Here is a 25,710-nt window from a genome sequence, read left to right on the forward strand (position 1 = left end):
GACTTGGTCAAATACTGCCTTCAGGAAAAAAAATTCATACTATGAAGCGTATATGTTTCACACGAAAGACAGTTTCATCAAGCAAGCAAGCACAAAAAGACGTAATTTCTCGATAGTTTTTATTGCATTACTCCCAACCTCATAGCTGGGAACATATCTCAAAGCTTTGAAAATACTATGCCACCTGTTGCTGGTTCACTGTTAAAACTCCCGAGAAGGGTTTAGCAAACAAGTTGCATTTTCCGTGTAGAGAAATCGTTTCATCATCTTTCAGAAATTTGCTAAAGGCTGGAAAGCCAACCAACCTACTTGCGTTTCGTGTTTATAAATCTTTAAAAGATTTTTGGGTTGAGCCGAAGATTTCACTCAGTTTTCTGAATATAACTGAGATAACGTAGAGCGTCTTATTAAGAATTTTGTATCTCCTACCAGCAGTAGTGAAACGCATCCGGTTGAGAACAGTTTCTGTCCTCTGATACGTGCAGAGAGAAAATATATGTTTACGGTTTAGACAGGGGAGCTCATCATTTCCCTAGACGAGTTTACGGCGTCGGCGAACTAGAGGGACATGTCATTTGATATCATGAATCTTCATAGTGAATTTATCCACAGGTTCATCTACATCTGTCCAATTATCTAACGGCGTCCAATCAATTGTGTAATGTTAAATGTTAATGTGTCATGCTGTCGTAATTGCCACGTCGGAATTCAAACTCAAAAGGATCAAATTCTTCAATGAACCTAGGATCTAATATGAAGGTCACCACGTCCACGTAAGCGTAGTTTAATCTGAATATTTGGTAACTCTATTAATTTTCACATGCGCGCACCCTATGAATTGGTTGTTTTAATTTAACGAAAACAAACGTTTTGAAAACGTATCAAATGTGCACGAGTTCTCATTGTAGACTATTCTGACGCATGATTTTAACCCATCCAGCGTCGCATGAATCAGCTTAAATAGTGTCGTCGAAAAACCAAGTACTAGCAATATGTCACTACTTATTTCGTTTGGCTGAATCATATGCCGCCTTAAAGTCCAGAAAAAGATGATAAGTCTGCAAGTTGTACTCTTGGAATTTACCAGGAACAGCTTGGTACTCGCCGGCAGTCTAAAGAACAGTATGGGAGAGAGCACCTTGCCGAATATATTATTATGCCAACCACTTGAACAGGTGATTAGCTTCGTTTACATCAATGATTAAAGGAGTTATAACTTTATACAAAGCCAGTTAAAACTCATTCGACAGCAAAAAAAACTGCTACTTAGCAGCAGTAGCAGGTAGCAGCGTTTTATATCATTATATCGATGCTTTTATGAATGTTATTGTGAATTTTATCATCAAATAATTGAGACAATTGGCACATTACGTACACTATAGTAAATTTTATAGAGATGTGGCTAGATGCAAAAAGAGTAACATTCAGTTTTCAGACATTTACAGAAAATGTCTTTGAACGTTTTGTCCAAAAAAAAGGGAATCGATTGCTTCAACGTCCGTTGGCCCTCCCTTCGGCAGCAAGCGAGTATTGCTTCCTCCTCCCTTTCTCTTACAGCACGTTTTTGCTGGAGCATTTTGCCGTTTGCACGGCAAACGAGTTTTCGCTAAGAGATTCGTGCATTGCTTCTCACTCTCATCCATTTTTACCTCACAGCTCTGTGCCTGGACTACGCATGCTTCGGCGAGTGTCTTTGTTTTCACCAGGAACAGGAAAATATCGAACATGTCCAGTGAAAAAATGTTCACAGCGAAAATTAAGGAAAATTCCTATTAATGTGCCGGAATTCAGTAATTATCGTAGGACAAAATCACCGTTACGGTTAAGCGATTTTTCCTCGGATGGACCGGCACAAGGAAACATCAAAACGTTGTACTATTCAGAATGTTCACAAGGATCGATGAAACAACTCACCGGTAAAAAGGAAAGTACAGGTCATCCACACAAAGAGAGAGGACAGTAACACTTCCGCAAGGAAGAGCTTTCACTTTTCTTCCTGCAGGAACTTAATGGATTTTTTTTATTATCCACCTTAATAAAGCTAAACTATACAAAACGCAAACAGGAAAGTTAAACCTACCATTTGGCATTCATGGAATACCTTTTTCAGCTTATGCTCTCAGCACAACCTTTTCTGCGACGGATGGTTTTAAAAATCACACAATCTCAAGAGGGCCTTGAAAATTTCACTCATTTTAATGCTTCAGCGGTCCACATTCTAAAAACTTTTCGCTTGCTGATCACTTCACCAGTCGAATTTTGACCTTTTATCACGACGTTCAATGGTGCAAGTCCGGCAGAAAAATTGCAGCACACCGTAAAATATTCCAGTAGAAAAAATATCTTCGCATCCACTTTGTGTTAAACTAATCGTGAACCGTCCGCATCGCATGAAACACTCGACACTCTATGCAAAACTTAATACTGCGTTTTGACAACTAGAAGGAACTGTCAAGTGAGTTCATGCGATGATCGCAATGATGGATGTGATGGATGTAGTAATGAATGAACAGGCTGTTCATGCTCATGTTCACGGTGTTTGTGCTAAGAGGTTTCCAACAGCTGTGATTACAACGCATCGCAGGAAAAAGTAGCCTCCGATTACCTTAATTACCATTAAATACTGGTAATCACACTGTTGTGATTACTATAAACATTCATGATTACTTGAGATTATTAAATTAAATATCGTTGATTACGCAATTAAAACGTAAATTACTTAGTAATATCTAATTACTTATGCCTCGCTGGAAACCCCTAGTTTTGTGCATAAATTTTCCACAGTTGATTTATAGCAAATTTGTTTTTATTCAACCCACGGGATGAAACTTGCGATGAATTTTATCTGTCAAATAGAAGTAAATGAACACCAAGAATTAATGTCGAATTTGTTTATTCAATCCGGATTGGAACTGGATGAATTTTTTGTGTTCATTTGCTCCTATCTGACAGATAAAATTCATCCAGTTTCAACCCGGATTGAATAAACAAATTCGACATAAGCCTCAATCCGAAATGAAAAAAATTCACTGACACATTTGTAATACGCAAAGATGCCAGACAATTGAATTATACAAATTAATGTTTGATATCCTGATTGCTATAATGGAGACAACAGATTTCATAATACCTACACTTAAACGAGAACCATGGTATGTCGTATATTATTTTCTGAAAACGCTTGCTTCAGAAAGTACCATGTAAAAGTTATTTAAGTTTACCATGATTCTTTTACAAGCAGATAATGTTCTCAGACAATTTTACTACCTTTCATGGTACAGTCTAGTAGTTTTGATTATGGGTCGTTATTTTTGTTAACGTAAACATAAAAATATTTTGTAAAAATTATGATTCGATATATCTAAAACATTTTCGATATATGGCAACTTTTAAGTATACGCCAAACGAACAGAGAAAAACTTTACGAAATATTTCAGAATAAGCGGTTTTATTCTAGAACTTTAATTTATATTTCAAACAAATTACTCCAAAACTTGTCATATATACAAAAAAAATGGTTTTTTAAATCTTTAAATCCATTTTACCCTCAAGGCCATCTTGCGCCTCACTGTGCTTGTAAAAGACGAAAAATTAATAATAATGCCTTATACATCCGCTTGGTAAGCCTTACGTATGTGCTTAGCATAAAATTCCAGCATGTTATCTACATGCCAGACAAAATCTAAAAGTTTAATATTAAATACTTATGTAAGTTAGCACGACTAAAATACACATTTTAAATACATATACGTATATTTAAGTCCTGATAAGTAAGTTTACTATAACCTGCTGTAACTTTCAAATTACTCACCCACTGTCGAATAAGCTACTGGCTACACTGTTCGCTCTAAACACGCGTTCGGCTTCAAAGTTTACATCTACGGTGTCAAATTACGTCAAATTGTTTCATTCATTATTCATTCATGACGACATGATGGTGTTGGTGCGATCTATACGCAAACATGATCTGCGTTATGCTGCTATACTCCTGGCTTTTACGAAAAAGGGAAAAGCAATATTTTTGCTTTATTATTGCGCAACTTTGCGTTTCCTATCTGCTTCTTATAAGCGCAAACAAGCTTCGAAGCGTTTTCTAAATTTATTTAAAGAAAAATCACAAAAAAACTATAAATGTATAATAAAGTCCATTTATAAATTACGTAACATGTTGCGATAAAGTACTGTACGCTGTTTCTTACGGATTAACTATTAAATTGCCGCCAAAAACACGTCGTCACACGAGGCAGGTTTTAATCTTTAGTCAACATCTAACGCAATCAGTTATATCTCAGATGTTTGCATATTAACCTGTAGGAAAGCATAATTACCGGTGCGCAGTTAAAACGGAAAACGGACGCCTGCTTTACGTAATATGTTTATGACCCTAAATGAACCTTTGATATAGACTCACTCACACATCGTTTACCGTACACAATTCGCTTCGCAGATTGCTTCCTCTTTGAACCACTCAACTACTATAAGAATCCAATCCAATCCACTTAACACTGTAATAATCCAAATATTCTCGTAACGTACGTGAACGTTCGATTGCTGTTTCAATCCACGAAACCACTCTTCTTTATTACATGATGCACTTATCGTACAAACTTATCGTACTTTACGCGAGAAACGCTAGCGGAAGACAAGTTTCACTAATGAACTTATAAATGAAATCGATACAACTATTCATCAGTGCGATGTATCTAACAATTTTATCACAGCTGACACCACTGTTTTCATGGTACCATTAATACAAAGAATTTTGCAAGCAAAGGTATCTTATTCCGCAATAATTTAATTTTATCCGCTATGTGCCAGTTCTGGCGCTATCATATTCATAAGTAATGTGAATAGTTTTTTCTATTTATGAAGCAGGAATAGAAAAAAATGTATCTTGTTATCCCGGGCATATTTTTTAACTGGGTATGACAATAAATCTCGCGGCTATGTGTGTGTAAGTTAATTGTCAGCGATCTCAATACGGACACTGACAGCCCAAGTAATATTTTTGTTGTATAATAGCTTATCAAGCACTTGTTCCAAGGGAATTAGTTGTAGAATGAATCACCCTGATAGGTGAATTCGCTATTCGCGGTGGTATTAATAGCGTAAAAAGATGCACTATATTTTGTTAATAAATTTCTCCAAAGATACCGGGCCCTATTCTCACAGTCACCTCACATAAATTTTTTCGGTGAGAGCACAATTTGCGATTGTGAGACTCACCTGGGTGACTCTACAAATCAAATCGGGCCGGTAAAGTGAGGTGAGGGTGACTGTGAGCTGAGGATAGGGCGCGTGAGAGAAGTACCAAGCGTGTCGGCCGAACATGAACTCATCAACATTTTCGGTCAACATGTTCGTACGTATATGGGGGCCTTTAGTATGGCGTAGATTTTCGTCCGTAGAAGTTTCGTCCGTTTCGTAGAAGTTTCGTCCTATGATATCATAGTCCCCTGCAAAGCCTAGGAGTTGGCCATCCTTGATGAAAATCGTGCCTCTCGTTTCGATGCCTGCTCGTCGGATCATCATCTCAAGAGCGCTGTTGAACAGCATGCAGAATAAGACGTCACCTTTGTCTCAACAATCACCACGTCTCAAAGGGGCTCGAGAGTGTCCCCGAGATGCGCACGAAACACATCACTCAATCCAATGCAGCTCTAATCAGTCGCGTCAGTTAATCCGGAGAACCTTGTTCGTGTATTATCTACCACAGCTGGTCTCGATCGACTGTATCGTATGCTGGTGGTGATGGTGATGAAGCTTCCGTGTTAATTCACTAAGAAACCTTGAGTTATCGATGACAGCCGGCGTAACAGGATCTGGGATAATACCTTGTAGGCGGCGTTTAACAGCGTTATGCTGTGATAGTTGCAGCAGTCGATCCGATCACTCTTTTTGTAGATGGGACACACCACTCCTTCCATCCGTTCCTCTGGTAGCCTCTCCTCCCCCAAATCATGGAAATGATCCAGTGTTGAGCCGCTTGTTGGCATCCCCCACCAAACCAATCATTTTGTATTCTCCAAGGTTTTTCGCCTAGTGCCGTAGCGGAAGCGGCCTCTCCGATATTCGAGCGCATTCGGTCCCAACCGTCTTCAAGGTTTGAAGCACTTAACTCCTCGAAAGAAGCCAGTACCTCATACCATCGTTCGTGCTTAGTTCTCGGCAGATTGCCACGGTTGACAGTTCTGAGCGCACATATACTACTTCTTACTGGTATTCAGAGTCAGTATCTGCACCCCGTAGGGAACGTATGCTCGTGAAGTTAGAGCAGAATCGGCCTTATATACAAATGTGGTCAATCTGGTTCATCGCATGTTGGTCATTTGATTTCCAATTGGCTTTGAGGATATCTGTGCATGGGAGAAATGTGCTTCGCATCACCAGACCTCGTGAAGCTGCGAAGTTTGTACATCGTTGGTAGTTACCGTTCGTTTCGCTGTGCAAACTATGCGGTCCTATCACCAGTTTACGTTGCATCTAGTCTCACGTAGAACAGTTCCTTCTCATCGTCGGGTCTACCCAGAGGTGGGCACATTTCCGCTAATCCGCTAACAGCTAATTAGCTCAGCTAATATTTTGGTTAGCGGTTAGCTGTTTCGCTAATTTTTAAAACCGTTAGCGTTTTTGTTAGCTTCCGCTAAATTTATGTACCGCTAAATAAACCGCTAACTTTTTTTTAGCAGGAGGAAAATTGTTCAGGAATATGAAAATTTTCTTTTAATTCTGCTATTGAACTATTATCTATCAACATTATCGCACAGACTTGAGTCGAATCTCAAAACTTCGTAAAGTTTTGTACGCTTGGAAAACAGTTTTTCACAAAATTTTCTATGGCTGCGGAACTCCAAAGCAAACTTTGAAAAACTCTATCTTATGGAAAATTTCTAACATGTTTTTTATTGTTTCTTGTTCTTTTACTTGTATCATTCATTTACAAATGTGGCCATTGACTCATTGGCAAATTTCATCATTGCCAATCCGGATAAAATATTATTTGGAAAAATCTTTTACAAAAAGTTCCACAGTGACAGAAAACTGCAAAGAATAATCGAAAAAACCATAGCCTGTCACTTGGAAATATTTTCTATCTATTCTATTTTCAATGTGAAAATGTTCTTCAATTTGCGCTACTAACCAATTTAGCGGTTAGCGGTTAGCTTTAGCTTCCGCTAAATTTTTGGTTACTTTAGCGGTTAGCGGTTATCGAAGCTAACGTTTTGAATTAGCGGACTAGCTGTTAGCGAAGCTAAAATTTCGGTTAGCGGTGCCCACCTCTGGGTCTACCTTTGTGCGGGCAGTGAATGTTGATGATGCTGTAATTGGAGAAACGGCCCTTTATCCTCAATAGACACATTCTCTCGTCGATCGCATTCCAATCTATCACGCGATCCTGCATTCTGCCCAAAACTACAAAGTCCGTTCCCAGTTCGTTGATAGTGCCACCGCTCATTAAAAACTGGGCCTTTCCACCGCGAATCTTCCAGAGCCTCTCTCCTTTGTGACACATCTCTCGCAGAGCTACGATACCGAATTTACGGGGTTCAAGCTGTTCTTGTTTCGTTGCCTACGTCGATGCCGATTATTCCGATTTGTATTAACTTGAATTGTTGTAGTAAGGTGGGTTTAGGTTGGTTGCGGTACTATAGGGCAGCGCTACCGAGTATCGTGATGGACATGGGCTGCCACCTTATAGTGCCGATACAACACCGTGCCTTCTTCCCTGTTGGTATACGATCTTACTTTCCACCAGGGTTGGTTACCCGATCTTCGCTAAGGTTGCTCGTGCAGCAGTCCCCTGAATAAGGCGGTGGGTGGTGGTGTACGCCACGGCGATTTCTTAGTGGTCCTTTATTCAATAAAGTAGATTTTTGGTACATTGTTAGTATGTTGTATAACCTAGTCAACTACCAAAAATCAAGTTTATTGGTTAATGGACAGCTGAGATATCGCGAAGGGCCTACACCATCACCCATCGCCTTATTCGGGGTATTCCTGTATTCTGGCTGGTACCACCAGCAGATAAAGATATGAATAGATGGATAAGAGGAATGGGAGTTGCTGGATATGGGACCAACACAACTCATTCAGAATTTAATTTAAATCGGAGAGCGGGGTGCTGATTGGCAATAATATTCATACAACAAAAACACAAATAAAGCAATCTTTATATCATAGAATTTCATTTTATTAATCATTTATTAAATGGATAAAGTTTGTTGAACATCGAAACAACTGAATAAGGGTCGCACTTCTTGTATTACCACAATCACGTTACTTTGGGTCTATTCTACGACAAATAGTAAGACAGCTAATCTGTTCGAAGCTTTAATTAGCCTAAAAACAACGGTTTCTGTGGACAAATATGCATTTAACAGTAAGCTTTCATTTCCTATCTGATCAGTAACATTCATAAATGCGGATGAACCCTTCTATTAGATTTTATCTTACGGTTTAAAGTATGAATTTTTGGGACAATTAACAACAATCGTTAGAGTTATTCAAGAATAGTCCTGCCCGGACTGGCTGAAAATTTTTCTCTCAAAATGCCCACGAAGTAGGATAACAAAAACAACAATGGATTTCAAGTTTCGATCCTAAAATTTTATAAATACATCATATGTGTGACTTTTGGTTCAAGTCCAGTCGTTGAATTTTCTTTCGTATGTAAGAACAACATCGTTACAAATTCTATTCTCTGGAAGGGATGTACCAAATATATACCACCATGGGAAACATGTATATAATACACACAAACACTTACAGTTCTATCACTGGAGTTAATTCATTGGTTCCGGAGCATTAGAAATGATCTATTAACCGAATGGTTGAATTTAGTGTATTAACTATTGTTAATGATATAGTTCTTATAGTTCTTTGGATCCACATACATTCTGCCTTGTGTGGACTATTTATTTTTTTATGATTTCATGTTCATAGTTGGTTCGTTTAGTAATTGTCTACATTGAACATTCATCGACATCTAACCAGATATTTTTGATAGTTTCAGGTTCTTAGAGTATTGATTGATTTGGGAAACAATTCAACAAGGAGTTGGTGTAATATTAGTAATAGAGTTTTTCGATTAGGATAGTATTCTGTCTAGCATTAAACTTTCTGAAGCAGGAGAAAAGAAATTAGCTAATACTAATGTATAACAATCATTAAATATAAACAGTTTTAATAGTTTGCATTTTTTGTGATATACTACATGCATCTTAAGTAGGAAGTCCAAAATTTTAGAGAATAGGATTAATATAAGTTCTTGTAGGTAACAGGTGAACGTGAAGTTGAATAATTTCAGAAGACCAACAAACAATCTAGATGCAATCAGTGTTTTGGTAACTACAAGGTCAGGGAAGAAAGGGTGCAACTGTAACCAATTTAAATACATCGTTTTTATATTTTGTGCTCATCTAGACAACTGGACCTCAACTACAAACACAATTAGAAAGTTTGATAAACGTCGTGATAAAGTGATAGTCGATTTCATTTAGACCTGCCTACATTTAACAGCTGATTGCGACAAATTACGATTGTAATTATGAGGGAAGGAAGCATGAAATAATTATGATCTTTGACATTATTAACACCTAATATCACTGTTGCATTTACTGTATAGGTATAACTAACAAATTATCCTTTTATTGTACAAACAACTAACATTCATGATTTACTGCCGTTCCTGGAGCTACATTTTGCCTCAGTTAATCGGGTTTTAGATTTTTATTGAACATATTGTTAGTACACATAATGCTCTTGTTTAGCTATCGAAACAGCAGGTAACGCGAAACTCATATGGTTAAATCAGCCATTCGACGTAAATCCTAACATAGTCATGCTTTATTGGCTGTTCGTGCTTTCCTACTCATTTTCAAACAGCGAACGACGATGAAAACCAATATCTAATCGCTAAGGATTATCCACACCTTTTCGATTGTATTAAGCACTTTGTAACGATCAAATCTTCCAATGCAATGTAATAACAATCCTGTCATAAAAATAAATAGCTAAATTTTAGATTATCCATAAAACATGTTTTAGGAAAACAGGAGATTAAATGCGATAGAATTATAATGTTGTTTTTTAATTATAAATGACACTTATAAAAAAGCAAAGTTTAGGTGCATTTTTCCGGTTTCGAAACCTGACCTGACCTTTTTTTCGACAACAGTTGCTCCCAGTCGAGATTTGAACCAGTAGTAGTACCTAGTAGTTTGTTAGACCAATGTCGTACTTCGAGGCCAACTAGAAGACAATGGCACTTATATCTCCTGTTATGATTATTTTTTAATCATCCTTTGTATCGTAGAGGACTTTTCGTTCCTTTTGACGTGCATACGTATCACTTAGAAAAAATGTTTCACGTTGCAGTTGAAGTACTGATCATCTGGTTACACATAAGCGTTGTAGATTAAAATGGAAAAGAAAAGAAGTCCTCTCCGCAATATCACTTTGAAGTATAAATTACCGAAGCTATTAATTAGTCACCATACCCAGGTAACCGATAAGCATTAATATTTGCAGTCCATCAAACTTTGATGTATATGAGCTTTTTGACTGAATATCCGTTGTAAATTTGCATCCAAAATTCTATTTTAATTCTTCTTGACAATAATCAATTGCAAATAAGCATTGTCAGTACATTGACAGGACTATTTATTTTTCCAAAGTAGTCTTTTAATGCTTATTGGTTACCTGGGTAGTGAACAACGCGTCGGATTTTTCTTCCAATAATTTTAAGCTAATAACGCAAAAAACTGCTAGATGTTGACAGGTTTAACCGCTTTCACTATTTATCATCGTTTCTCGCGATTGAGTCACTTTCTAGAATATGGTGTCAAAAACTGCAATCGAACGTCGGATGCTTTCGTCGTTGGTACAGCATTCTATGAACTCGTCCAGTGTTATTTTTCCGTCGCAGTTGCGGTCCATTTTCTGGAAGAAAAAAGTGGCAGATATATAGAATTCATAAAAATGTACGAAAGGATATCCTAAAATAGCAACATGTCACGAAACCTGGGGGCTCATCGTTCAAATGATAAATCGGGGTGTTACAACAACAAAAAATATGGCGTAAATTGTGATTGACGCGATTAAATCATTTAATCGCGATTTTGAGTTTTGTGAACGCTTCAAACGCACGTATGTCCTCTGTAAGCAAAGTTACCGTCTAAAGTCCGTCGTAGACTAACGGTCTGATACTGATTACAATTTTGTACTTCGACATCGACTTTGTGCGGCGGCTCTTCAACCGCATTCGGTGCGTTGCCTTCAATAGTTACTGTCCGTGTTAGGCGAACGTTATTTTCTCTGGACTGGAGCCCACTTCTCCTAACCTCCGTTTTTAGTCTGGCGTAGATTGCCTCCGCCATCCCAAGGTTTATAGTAATGATGGTAAGGTCGTCCGCGAAGGCTAAGAGTTTACCTCTCTTGCCGAAGATGGTTCCTCTGGTTTCAATGCCCGTTCGCCAGATCACACCTTCAATAGCGATATTAAATAACATACAGTGTGACACATATATATTCGAACAAAAATCATCGAACTTGCAACGGCATATACAAATAGTACAATCAAACTAAAACGACGTGTGTGTGTCATCATGACTTAAGTCTTTCTTGACGTAGTTTCATTTTCGGATTGTGTCTCGTTCGGTGTGCACGTACCGTTGTTTGAGTTATGGTCGTTGATAATAAATAAATTCCGAAACGGTGCTGCTTGCGGTAGCTAGATGGCTCGACCAGGTTGAAGCCAACTTGCGGGTGTCGACACGCTTAACGCATTGGCGGGACGTAGTCCAGGATTGAGTACAGTAGGAAGGAATTTTTGGTCAGGTGGCAGTAAAAAATTGGTGATAATTATTCTGATGAATTTTCTGCTCCATCTGGAATTTCCCAAGGCAGCCGCCTAGGACCGTTGATATTCCTTCTATATATCAGTGATGTGAATTTTAAACTCAAAGTTCCCCGTTTATCCTTCGCCGACGATTTGAAAATCGCCGATCAGGAAAAAAAGAATCTATTTCTTTCGACTACAAGCTCTTAGCCACTAGCATTGGAAGAGTTAACTGCATCAAAAATCTAGGTATGCTATTAAATAGCAAACTATCGTTCCAGCAGCATATTTCGTATGTAATCTGGAAAGCCTCTACAAATCTAGGTTTCATGTTCCGGATCGCTAATGATTTCAGTAACATCTATTGTCTAAAGTCTTTATACTGTTCGCTGGCGCGTTCATCTCTCGAGTATTGTTGCCAAATTTGGAATCCACATTACCAAAATGGAATTGATCGTATCAAGGCTGTACAGCGGAGGCTTTCATGGAGGGATCCATTCTAATCAATTTGGATACATTAGTTGTCCGTCGCAATGTTGCCCGTGCTATTCTCGTGTCTGACGTCCTAATTGCTGGAACTGAGTGCCCAGCATTGCTCAACAGTATTTGGCTACAGGTACAACCAAGAACTCTGAGAAATCAAGGATTACTACAAGGATTACTACAACTTCCCGCACGGCGGACGAATTACGGCATGTACGGTAATATCGTTGGGTTTCTTCGGTTATTTAACCCATTTCCTCCCAGCGTTGCGAAAACGCAACGCACTTTCATTCGTTTCTAGTGAAGGCCCGGTTGAAGATATCAACTTGGACCCTGAGAAACAAAGAAAGATTGGAAAAAAATCTAATCGACCTGTTTTTGCTCAAAGGTCAGATGTTACATGCAACATACCCGGTAACACTGAATGTAACACAATGTTGCTGTTATGTAACACAGAAGCAACATTGTAATGTAACAAAGTTATCACAATTTGACGTAACATTTAAATAAAAAAATTGTAGCATTGTTACGTTAAAATGTTACCTGTAGGTTATGTAACAATAACATTAAGTTTGTTACATTACACGTAAACTGCGTGAGTTTATGATCAGCTTTTAAGTGCACTTGCTAGCAGTTAGTCAATTCGCATAGTATTTCGAGGCTGTGTACATACATTCTGGTGGTATGTATTATTGAGGTGTCACAGTTAAGTATTTTTTGTGACGTTACAAAAACATTTATATTGTTACATAACAGAAATAATAGAATTGTTACATAACAATGGCAATAATGTAACGTAACGTTACATTACTTTAATGTTATTGCAATGTTACATAAACGTTATCGCAATGTTACATTGTAATGTAACAATGTTATGTAAAAAAGTGGGAAATTTCAACCATTATGTTACTCTCAGGTTACGTAACTTCAACGTCACATCATAACACAGTTACGTAACAATCTGGTAAATGTTATGTAACAATGTTGACCGGGTAATTACAGCTGTGACAAAACAACAGGTTTTGCTTTTTTTTAGACAGTTAAGGAAAAATTCTCATAAAACTCGATTTTACCTCTATTAACGCTTGACCTATCAATCAGTGTTAGTAAGAATCGGTTGCTTGCCAAAAAAACTTTGTTTCATAATTTTGATTATTTTTGTAATTTTAAGATAGGTCTGAAGCTTTGCGTTGCGAAAACGCAACGCTAGGAAGTAACGATATTCAAAATTTGCAACGGGAACATTTGTTTTCGTTCGTTCGCTGCTGTGTTTGATTTGATGTCGTTGCTTTTTAGTAAACAAATGGATGTAAATCTTATCTTTCGCTTATTTAAAATATCCCGGAAACATTATAAAAGTTTACTTAACATGGAATTCAAAGCTTCCAACACTGATGGCTGATGGAGAAGCCGTTGTGATAAGAGCGTAATAAAATTGTTAAAGTACCTTTGCCTCCGGAATATCTGGAGGAATTGAGTGATGGCAACGACAGTTTCATGGACGCAAATTTAATGTTACAACCTTTCTGAAACGCGTTGGTAGGCATTTAATCATCTGCGATGATATGCATTTAGCATTCAAACTGCATACTATGCGTCTAGTGCAAAGATGGTCTCCAACCCAAATGTTTCGATATCTATCATGATAAAACATAACATGTAATATTCTAAGTCGTTCATTTAATCTTTATTAAAACTCAAAATCACAAAAAAAAATCCCAACTTTGATTTAACGGTAAAAAGTATGAAGCATTTATATGCATAATAATGAAGGTATGCAAAAACGGTATACCCTTAATGCCCAGAGTTGCGTTTTCGCAACGTAGCGTTCCGGGACACAGGGTCAAAATTAAAAATACATGTGAGCGGCTTTTCCTTAGCTGACCTAAAAGAGAATTTTCCTGAAAGTTTCAACTTTCTACCCCTGCTGGGAAAAGTGAGAGACTTAATGGGTTAATAGAGTTGCAGGAAGTTTTGACTTTAATTTGTCCAGAGAAGTGATCAAACGTAATATTAAGACAATTCTAATTAATTCAAATATCATTAGGGCATAGTGATCATAATGTAATAAATAAATAAACCCCGGCTTTATGCTGTTTTTTTGTCGGAAGATTTGACCACTGCGACCATTATTTTGATTGTATTGTGGTATACTTCTTCTTTTGTCTAGGTATTAGTTACCGACATAACACTATTGATGGAAGTGTTTGTCATTGTTAATTCATACCTCTTCTCCCAGTCCGGCATTGAACTTCTTATGATGGTTATTACAGTTTGATTTCGAATATGGCAACAAATGCGTATCGCCTATGTTACCAAAATCGAAACCGTGCCAAAATCGAGCCCCTTTTTTGATATGAAAAAATTGAATGTAAGTGCATTAGAAATTGACAAAATGTTATTAACCAACGATTGCAACCTTTTCATGTTTACAAAATCCGCCAAGAGCTATCCGTGCGGTGCAAGTAAGTTTTTGGCGACCTGCGGTAAGACGTAGTCCTACGGAAATAAAAATATTATTGTTCGAAACCGCAAACTTTTTTTCATGGATACACTTGGGGCAATATTGTTTCGTCATCTAAAGTATGTATGCGGAAACTGACTGATATTTAAGCATATTTTTGGAAGTAAAATATTTTGTGTTGCCAAAAACGGATACTTTGGTGCCAAAATCGAACCATGCCAAATTCGAAATCCCACTGTACCTGATTAGGATTTGCAGACCTTCGAAAGGCTCCATTGTTCCTTTACCGAAGATTCTTAGTCTGCAAAGAGTTAGTGCACTGCACTGGCAGAGCAGATGTTCTGCGGTTTTCGCTTTCGAATTCGCAGAGTTGGCAAATATCATTGTCCAACCTACCAATCGTTTTGAGATGGCGTTTGCTCGGACAATGACCGGTAAATAGTCCTATTATTAAACTTAGTTCGGTTTTCTTCAAATTAAGCAATGATATGCTTTTTTACGGTCTGGCTGTATAAAGCGCTGAGACTGTCTTAGTCCTGTAGAGGATTTCCAATTTTCCTCTATTGTTTTGTGTTCCCTTGCACGAGGTTCGGATTTAAGCGCGCTTGGTGACACACCACAGAACGGTTCTGGGCTTTAAGCTGTTAGAAGTAACTAAGTAAAATCGGCGACAACTTCTGTTTATTTTGTGTAAAAACCAAGGGATGGTACCGAATGGCCGAATCACGAATGGCCGAAATCCAAATGGCCGAATTTCAACAACAATCACAGAAGGCCGAATCGCGAAAGGCCGAATCACGAATGGCCGATTTTTTTCAGAATGCCTAAATAACTATTCATTAAAAAATTTGAATTGGTAGTTAACAAATCAAACAAATCAATTTAATCAAACAAAAAACACAATAAGCAACACAACTATTTATAGTATAGACGATTGAAAGTTCTTTCTTCCCCTAAGCGCAAGAAATTTAAAATGATATTTAAAATAAATATTTATTCACGCCTCAACCTATTAATTACTGGTAATTTATAGGTTTTCTTCGCTTTGCTGCTTCTTTTTATTTTTCTTCTTTCTTTTGCAGATGGGACTTGGTCGGCTAATGCCATTCGCGCAGCGCAACTCTCTAGTGTGCTGGCAGCCGCATGTTTCCCTTGTTTACGGTACAAGGTGGCAAGTTTCCTCAAAGTCTCCTGAACCGTGGATGAGTTTACCATGTCGATGCGGTGCCAGCTTCCATAAAGACTATATGGCGTATTGTCACGACTCAAACCCTTGTCGACCTCGCGTTGCTCTGCCATCTGCCATATTGTTTTGTTGTCTACAGTGATAGGACCGAATTTCAGCTCATGTACCCTCGTCAACACGGTTTTGTACAGTACCTCTGCATCGTTGAACTTGCCTTGGGTTACGTAACATATAGCCAAATTGTTCCTAGTAGCGTCCGTATTTGGGTCATCTGGTCCTAAAACTGTTTCGTATATCTGTAACGCTCGTTCGTAGTAAAAACCTGCCTGTCCGAATTTCTGCTGATTTTGGCACAGGAATGCCAGCACGTGAAGGTTTTTCGCTACGTCCGGATGACTTTCACCCACCAAACGAACTTGCATATCCAAGGCTTTCAAACAGAATATCTCTGCTTGCTGCGAATTGCCACAGTTATCGTACAGTGTAGTAAGGTTGTGTAAGGTTGCGACGACATCAGGATGAACTCCAAGAGTTTTCTCTCTGATAGCTAGCACGTCGTGTAATAAACGTCTAGCCTCCTTGTAGTTGCACTGATCGCGGTAGATTTGCGCTAAGGTGCTCAATATGGCCCCAACATCAGGATGATCATGTCCAAAAGTTCTCTCCAGTTCATCCACAGCGTCCGTGCATAGAAGCATGGCCATTTCGTGGCGATCTTGAGACACATATTTGAGCACCTGTTGTTGGATTTTATCCGGTGAGATAGCGGAAATTGTTGGTTCTTTCACAAATTGTTTTTCATGTTGCAGCTGCAAAATGGTCGACTCCGCTGCAAAAAGCTGTTGTTGAATGCCTTGTAATGCATTGCGTAACAGTAGATTCTCTTCGGCGAGCTGTTGATTTTGGCATTGTAACTGGCGTTTCTTTGTTTCAAAGTTCTGAAATTGCTCCAGAAACCTCATCATTAGCTCGCCATTTTCCAATTTTCGCTCGAAGTTGTTATTCATGATGTCGATTTTTCCAGAAAGTATTAATGTACTCGTACTTGCTGTTCAAACAATAGTTACTAATAAACTGATGTCGATTTGTCGGCGCGTTAGAATTTATACTGTATAGAAAGGGTAGGTAGTTTTAATAAACAATGTTTACCTAGCAAGTTATTTGCTACCTCAGGTACTCAGTATAGGTTGATCAATGCTAGGTAAGCTGAATCAGAGCTAGGTAAGGCAAATAAAATGGCCAAGTCAAACTCTAATCTGGAGTGGACTGATTCGTTTAACGTGGAGTACCTAGTGATGTCCGAAATTTTCAATTATTCGATTACCGATTAATCGGCGAGCGTTGTCTCCACTAATCGATTTATCCAATTATTCGTACTAGTGGTATTCGATTAGAAATATTCGAATACTTTTTTCATTAATTCGATTAATCGAACGATTACGAACGATTAGCGGCCATTATTCGGGGATTATTCGCATTCATATTATTTCCTTTGAAATATTCGATTAATTCTACTCGTGCTGGCAGTATTCGATTGGAAATTATTCGAATATTTTTATAGTTATTCGATTAGTTGAATTAATCGAACGATTAACGGATATCACTAGGAGTACCTTATGGTGCACATGTTATCAGAAAAACATGTACTTAGACGAACGCCTGCGACTAAAACATCACTTATGGAAAGGTGTGTCCAACTTATAATGCAAATTGAAAATGAAAATTAACCCTCTAACGGGTAAGACCGTCTGTGCACAGCCTTCGCTTCTGGTGCTCCAGAGTTGCATACGAAATTTGTTTTGAATTGACAATACGCAAAATGTGTTCAGAATAGATTTCTTGACATTTTGATATTAATGTCAATGAATAATTTGAAAGGTTTGGGATAAAGTGTCATTCTAAAAAATCAAAAAATGCGAGCGTCACGAAAATATGAAAGATTTTGAGCGCTGATAGCTCTGCCAATTATGAATGGATTTTCATGGTTTGGGTACCGATCGACTCATAATAGATGTAGCAATTGTGTGATTTCTATTATAACTTTCTTTTTCAATTACGAATGAGTGAAAATTAACAACAATTTTCTAGTTCAAATATCCCCATACATTTTCTTCGCGATCGCCTTGCTTCACAGGCAGGGACGACAGTTAAATACACTTTCTGGTTACTGTTATAATGATTACTTTATTTTTAGAAAAAATAACAACAAAACCCCCTTGTCCCAATAGGTCGAAAATTCTTTACAACGATTAAACCTATACCAATTCGATATCTGTGCTTGGGAAGCACGCCAGAGTGCAAAACCACCCCTTTTCTTCAACCGATGTTATCGTTTGAACATTTGGCAAAGCAAAGCCTTGGGCTTAAACGTCTGTCTAACACTTAGTCTTTCTTTATCGAAAGACTTCACAGTCGGCTGATAGAGTACAAGACAGCTACGGAGCTAGTACAACAATCCTACTGACTCTATCTAGCAGCAGCACCTAGCCGAGATTCGAACATATGACGACTAGCTTGTTAAACCAACATCGTACATCGAAGCTAACTGGGCGGTTGTTTGAACATCTAACCAAAAACATTCCATCAAGAAGACTGGCATCTCTTGCTCGCGCCCATACAAATGGCAAGCAACAGAATCAACAGCGCACCCCTCCCGACAAAAGTTCAAGCTGTGTGTACATGTATTAGTGGGAAAAGAAGTGTGCGAGCGTGGCAATGCATTGCATACGTGTTTGTGTACATCTATATTTTGATTTACACACACTAGTATGTGTTAGTTCAACTTTAGCTCGGCAGATAGCATTGCTGTTACTGTCTCTCGACTTTTGGCAGAGTTGCCAGTCTTCTTGATGGAATGTTTTTGATCTAACTTAGTCCAATTTGATCTCCTGAAAGTAAACAATTTTGTTTTGTTAAAGTATGAAACCACCCTTTTCTTTTCCTCCCTGAAGCTAGTGATGTGCAACATGCGTATTTCGGCACTCTCTGAATCCCTTCGCACGGAGGCTAACGGCAAGGGGATGGACTGTCCTGTATGTTATTCAATATCGTTATTGAACTGGAGAAACTTTGAGATGGCGAAAGCAATCTTCGCCAGAGGCCAGACTAAAAGCGGGTAACAAATCAGTGCGTCGAAAACCAAATATATGGTAGAAAGTGGCTCCAGAGAAAACAATGTTCTTTTCTCACTGAATGTGGTTGATGAGATCGTATATTTGGGATCTCTAGTTTTCCTTCCGCAAGTCGTTCCGATCAAGGGCATATATCGCCGCACAAAACTGAAGATGTACAAAACGCTAACTGTAACTTAACTTTGACAACTGTCACTTTGACAGAAGACAGACGTACCATTCGCCGTATTGGAACGAAAGGTGTTGCGGATTATTTTTGTCGAAGTATAAACGGAGAGTGTCGTAGGCGTATGAACCACGAGCTAAAGGCAGGGATGCCACATATAATAGAGGTTTTCCGTCAAAAAATTTTTTTTTCATTAAATGTTCGGTTTTGACTCTTAGAAATGATACCAATATAAAACTTTCTTTAATAAAGCCTCTAACTCTGTAAAAAAGAAAAAATAAAATACGTCTATTTCAACCCGTCACTTCTCGGATGTATTACATGCCTTTTTGTACCAGTGTCCTCTATTTTCACCACTTCGAAACCATCTGTGCCACACTTTACTCTTGTGGCAAGAAACACACGAAACGAAAAAGAAGGTAATCATTAGCTTTTCATTCGTTTTGTCCTTTTCACTCAACCGCTGATACACATATGTTAAAATCTGTTGTGTAGTGTTGCCAGAAAATTTGAAAATTATGATAAACAGTGCAGCCGAAACGAAATTTTTAAAACTCAACTAAGCGTGATTTGATGAAAAAAAAATTCAACATTCTTGCAATTTGCATTGCTTAAAAAATCGTAGTAAATTTTAGAGTCAACGAAAGAAATATATTTTTGCAGCATTGTCACTCGTATTGGGAGTACTTTCTAGGAAAAATAAGAAAAGGAGGGGTATCATCTGACGGAAGACCTCTATTCTGCGTTTTTTGTTAGAAAAATCTGGTCATCTGTACAGCAAGGAAAAATATCTGTGCAAAAATCTGTCTAATGCAAAACAATAAGTGTGAAAGAGACGGCAATAGTCGTCTCTTTCGCTCTCATTGTAAATCTTAAAAATCTGTTTAACCTCTGTAATTGGCAAATATCTGTATTCTGTGTAAACAGATTCTGTACAGGCAATTTCTTTCAAATATCTGTTAAACACAGAATAATCTATGCATGTGGCAACCCTGATCAGCGAAAGTCGTGCCTACTGCGAGCTCCACAAACACTTTCGGTTGAACAAGCTGGCGGAACTGGAGATCAGCTGTAATGGATTAAATTAGATTGAGGAATTACGTAATGCTAGCTCTCAAAGCCTGGATGGGCGAACGGGTTTGGATTGGCAAAGCCGCTCATTTGAATCTGATCGCAGTAGGAAATGAACGGTTCAGAACCGCTCACAGAAAAGAGCCGTTTTGTCCACCGGGCTTTGTCATAAGACATAAGGCCAAATCAGTAGGTAAGTTACGGAATGGGGACATTTCATCAAGAAAACTAGCAACTCTGTCACAAGTCGAGAGAATGGGAACAATAATCCTATCTATTTCTAATATTTGTATATTAGAACAGCATTTTCCAAATGGGGGTTCACCATAGGAGTTGGGGGTGCGATCTGTTCTCCCCAAGGACCCCACCGCCATGCCACGGCACCATAAATAGAAGAAATCATCGTGGCTCCGCGAGGTTGTAACTGACTTGCAAGTGACGAGGAATTGGCGACGAATAACCCACAACCTAGTAGAGTGGATACGAGTTCCTGATACCGCCTGAAGCACCCCGGCTTGAAGCTGCCAAACAAACAGATAATTTATAATAGATAGTAGAATCAGTAGTAGGGGTCACAATTAAACATCAAACAACCCAAAATTTGCACCCAGTTATAGGTGAGATTTAAAGATTAGCAACACAATTTAATCAATGATTCACTTGAAAAAACTGCTATTACTCCTCACAATGTTGTACATTAAATGCAACGCATGACAAATTAGGGTAAAAAATATGAAAATACTGCTGGGGAATTTTTGAAAATTGTAGAAACATTTACATATTTTGTAATTAATGGTTAGGGGAATTGTGTATAACGTGCCCCCCTGGCCAATGTGCCCCCCCTTCGTTTTTCGCTAAACAAGCGAAATCAAAATGCAAAACCACCCAGAAACCATAGTATTTGATGGAACTAGCCTACTATGCAAGTATGACAGTTGTCACATGCTGTAAAAACAAAACAAAAATAAATTTGTTTTTGAGCAGCTTCCGATGTAACTTTTGGCGTCATTTCCATAATCTATTTTCTTGTCAAAATCTGTAAATAACCGGTTGTTGCGATTCGATTGCGTAAAGTGAACTTCAAAAAGACATCCCTGCCAAAAATAACGGTATGAAACGCTTGATTTGCTTTAGCATTTAATATTTTTTCAAATAAGTAAAAGCAGGCCAATTTGCCCCCCTTGTGGCTTTAAACATGGGTAAACAGTTCTAAGTTGAAGCCAATTGCCATTATTTAATTCAATTAGTATTGTAGAGCAACCGTGGTGGGAATAATTTATTACCAACGTCCAAATTCTAGGTAATTCAACTACCGGGTACAAAACGCCACAGCTGCAGTATAATGTGCCCCATGCAGAAAAGAAAAAGTGCGCCAGAAGGCCGAAACTAGGTTTATTTTACATAAAATAACGATATTTTGCAAAACAAAGGACATAGTTTCACTTTCTACAAAATAGAGTTGGTCTGTCACTGGTAGAAATACTCAAATTACCGCATTGGGCATATTATACCGCAGGTGGGGCATTTTACCCCGCGCAGACGAGAAACACAACATTTAGGTGCTTTTATTAAATAATTCCTAGCATGTTTATTCCACAATACTAAATGAAATAAACAATTGCAATTGGTTGTCTGCTTAAATACCAACATTAATTTGGGGAAGTATAGCGGAGATATATCCATTTATGCTTAGGGGGGGGGGGGGGGGGGCACATTATACACATTTCCCCTACTAAGGAAGAGACATATGTTTATAATGGGAAATTTTCTTACGTTATAAATCAAAAAAATTGTCAAATAATGTGTTCTTTTGAACAAAATTTAAAACAAATAAATTTTTTTAATTAAACAGAATAAAAATAAACTAAACGTAAAAATTCACTTTACATTAAAGCCAACCCGTAATACTTGTGAACCGGTTTCTTTCATCCCTCCTTCAACAAGTGTAGATTACCACTTGCGGTAACCCGAAAGCTCGTAGATGGCGGTTACGATCTCTTTCATTTCCTCCTTGGTAATACAGCCGTCACCGTTGATGTCGTACAGCGAGAAAGTCCACTGTATTCAATGCGTTGCCTTCAATAGTTACTGCCCGTGTTAGGCGAACGTTATTTTCTCTGGACTGGAGCCCCTTCCTGCCAATTCAACGCATTGATCTGTAACCCACTTCTCCTAACCTCCGTTTTTAGTCTGGCGTAGATTGCCTCCGCCATCCCAAGGTTTATAGTAATGATGGTAAGGTCGTCCGCGAAGGCTAAGAGTTTATCTCTCTTTCCGAAGATGGTTCCTCTGGTTTCAATGCCCGTTCGCCAGATCACTCCTTCAATAGCGATATTAAATAACATACAGTGTGACACATACATATTCGAACAAAAATCATCGAACTTGCAACGGCATATACAATTAGTACAAGCAAACTAAAACGATGTGTGTGTGTGTCATCATGACTTAAGTCTTTCTTGACGTAGTTTCATTTTCGGATTGTGTTTCGTTCGGTGTGCACGTACCGTTGTTTGAGTTATGGTCGTTGATAATAAATAAATTCGGAAACGGTGCTGCTTGCGGTAGCTATATGACTCGACCAGGTTGAAGCCAGCTTGCGTGTGTCGACACGCTTAACGCATTGGCGGGGCGTAGTCCAGGATTTAGTACAGTAGGGAGGAATTTTTGATACGGTAGTAGTAATAGCTAGGATTCAGCGGCAGAGTTATCAGTTGGTTACGTTCGTATCTCACTGGCCGTCAGGTGGCAGTAAAAAATTGGTGATAATTATTCTGATGAATTTTCTGCTCCATCTGGAATTCCCCAAGGCAGCCGCCTAGGACCGTTGATATTCCTTCTATATATCAGTGATGTGAATTTTAAACTCAAAGTTCCCCGTTTATCCTTCGCCGACGATTTGAAAATCTTCTATCGAATCACCACTATCGCCGATCAAGAAAAAAAAGAATCTATTTCTTTCGACAACAAGCTCTTAGCCACTAGCATTGGAAGAACTATCAGGTATCAGCATCTTTGGCTCGAGCAGCACGTTCCTCACAATCATGTGGAAGATTTGTGCCTTGCCCATCTTGCCCGTGTCATCATTTACCTGATGAGGACGGGAAGGAAAACAGGAGGAATAGGAAGGGGTGGATGAGGAATTTGGACAAACACATATATACCGAGAGATTTTTGTACCCCCGAGGGGATACTGCAATCCTTGGTAGTTAACTTATCAAAAGTACACCCCCTGGGGGGTATACTCATGATAAATAAGAGCTTATAGCTCAATACCGCTTTCGGTAAGGAACATCAAAATGTCTCGTAATTTTAGTTTCCTAAAATCCGATTCATTTAAGACGTAGGATCCAAAGATCCTATGACGCAATTGTGCTACTGCAGGACAGTTGCAAATTACGTGATATGGTGTACCGTAGTCGGATTCACATAAATTACAATGAAACGATTCAGCTCGCTGAATCGTAGCCATATGATAATTTAGTCTGCAGTGACCAGTCAGTGATCTGACAAGAATACTGCAATTTACCTTTGAGTGTTGCAAAAGAAATTTCGCAACCTTCTCACAAGGCTTAACAGTGAAACTTTTCGTTTGACGACAAGTTTCAAGATTTTCCCAATAACGTACATGTTCAGATGAAAACCAAGATCGAATCTTTTGTTTTATCCAACATGCCGCAATTGGTAAAGCAGGTTCCGGTCCGAAAACCGACTTTTCTGCTCCAGATCTTGCTAGTTCATCAGCCCATTCATTTCCGGTTATACCAGAATGGCCAGGAACCCAAACCAGATGAACGGCATTTAGAATGCTTAGTTCTTCTAATTGGGTGTGGCAGGCGATGACTGTTTTAGATTTAGAATTAGCCGCACAAAGGGCTTTTATAGCGGCTTGACTGTCAGAACAGAAGTAGGTAATCTTGCCTATCAGTTCTTTCTGAAGTGCAAACTGAGCTCCGCACATAATTGCAAAGATTTCAGCTTGAAAAACGGTGCAGTAACTACCCAACGAATAGGATTCCTCCAATTCCAGCTCACGGCAGTAAACACCAGCACCCGCGCGACCTTCGTACAAGGAACCATCGGTATAACAGACCACATAGTCGGAAATTTTCCTTTCCATGTAGCCTGACATCCAATCCTCTCTAGGAGGAAAGTCACTTGAGAAAGTCCTATACGGGAAAGTACGCATGAGCGTTACATCGCTAGGAGCAAGGGCAAACTTGTCCTCAGCAACAATTTGCGACCACAGTCGAGTATGACCAGTGGAACCGTCCACAGACTGCCAAAGGCCAATCGCGTGTAGTCGATAAGCACATATTAGTGCCTCTTGCTTCAGGTGGAAGTGTAGAGGTTTAATATTGAAAATAGCTTCTAGGGCGGCAGTAGGAGTTGTAGTAAATGCACCAGACATTGCCATTAAACACATCCTTTGAAGATGGTTTAGCTTTGTCTGGACAGTCACAACTTCCCCTCTCTGCCACCATACAAGACAACCATACGCCAGTATTGGTCTGACAACGACCGTGTATAACCAGTGTATGTATTTGGATTTAAGCCCCCAAGAGTTGCCAATTGCTCGTCTACATTGCCCAAAGGCCATGCACGCTTTTTTAATTCGGAAGTCAATATTTGTAGACCAGTCAAGCTTGGAGTTGAGAATCAACCCCACGTACTTCACTTCGTTCACAACATCAACATCCGAATCGTAAAAGCGCAGAGCGCGAGCTCCATTGGTATTTCTACGTCTTGAAAATAAGACGATAGATGTTTTGCTCGGATTTACCGAAAGTGCAGTTTCTCGGCACCACGTTTCCACGACGCGTAGTGCCTGCTGCATTAAGTCAAATAATGTGCTTATGCACTTTCCAACTACTAGGATGAGATAGTCATCCGCAAAACCATATGACGGATAGCCTAGACCATTGAGTTTCCTCAATAGGCCGTCCGCCACAAGGTTCCATAAAAGAGGCGAGAGAACGCCACCTTGTGGACATCCACAAACACTTTGCTTCCAAATGCTTGCTTGCCGTAAGGACGAAAAAAGCAATCGGTTACTAAGCATTTGTTCTATCCACTTTATGATTATTGAAGGCACATTATGATAACGAGCAGCCTCCAAAATGGAAGCGAAAGATACGTTATCAAACGCGCCTTCAATATCCAAAAAAGTTCCTAAGCAAGATTCCTTTTGTGAAAAAGCAACCTCAATTTTATCCACCACATCATGAAATAAAGTGGTTGTAGATTTGCCACTTTGATAAGCATGTTGTGCTGAATGAAGAGGAACTTCTACTAAGCTTGTTTCGCGGATGTGGTGATCAACAATCCGCTCGAGTGATTTAAGCAAGAAAGACGTTAGACTGATTGGTC

General features: G+C 38.8%; 2 protein-coding genes across 6 annotated transcripts in view; both read right to left on the reverse strand.

Moving 5' to 3' along the window:
• The window catches only part of LOC128744612 (uncharacterized), a 115,681-nt gene extending 111,077 nt beyond the window's left edge, over nucleotides 1-4,604 (reverse strand). For 2 of the 5 annotated variants that reach the window (XM_053841750.1, XM_053841745.1), the window contains exon 1: nucleotides 2,081-2,385. The gene's annotated coding sequence lies outside the window, so the exon portion shown is untranslated. Of the gene's footprint in view, nucleotides 1-2,080; nucleotides 2,386-3,811; nucleotides 4,264-4,328 lie in introns of those variants that run through there. The other 3 variants (XM_053841746.1, XM_053841747.1, XM_053841748.1) reach the window with 3 other exon arrangements.
• A 3,623-nt stretch (nucleotides 4,605-8,227) lies between these two features.
• LOC128741425 (Kv channel-interacting protein 4-like) overlaps nucleotides 8,228-25,710 on the reverse strand; it is an 85,211-nt gene continuing 67,728 nt past the window's right edge. The window contains exon 5 of the mRNA XM_053837233.1: nucleotides 8,228-10,941. Within this exon, the coding sequence (XP_053693208.1) occupies nucleotides 10,831-10,941 (111 nt within the window). The 3' untranslated portion in view covers nucleotides 8,228-10,830. The remainder of the gene's footprint in view (nucleotides 10,942-25,710) is intronic.

The sequence above is a fragment of the Sabethes cyaneus genome, chromosome 3, assembly GCF_943734655.1.
Source record: "Sabethes cyaneus chromosome 3, idSabCyanKW18_F2, whole genome shotgun sequence".
Lineage (NCBI taxonomy): Eukaryota > Metazoa > Arthropoda > Insecta > Diptera > Culicidae > Sabethes > Sabethes cyaneus.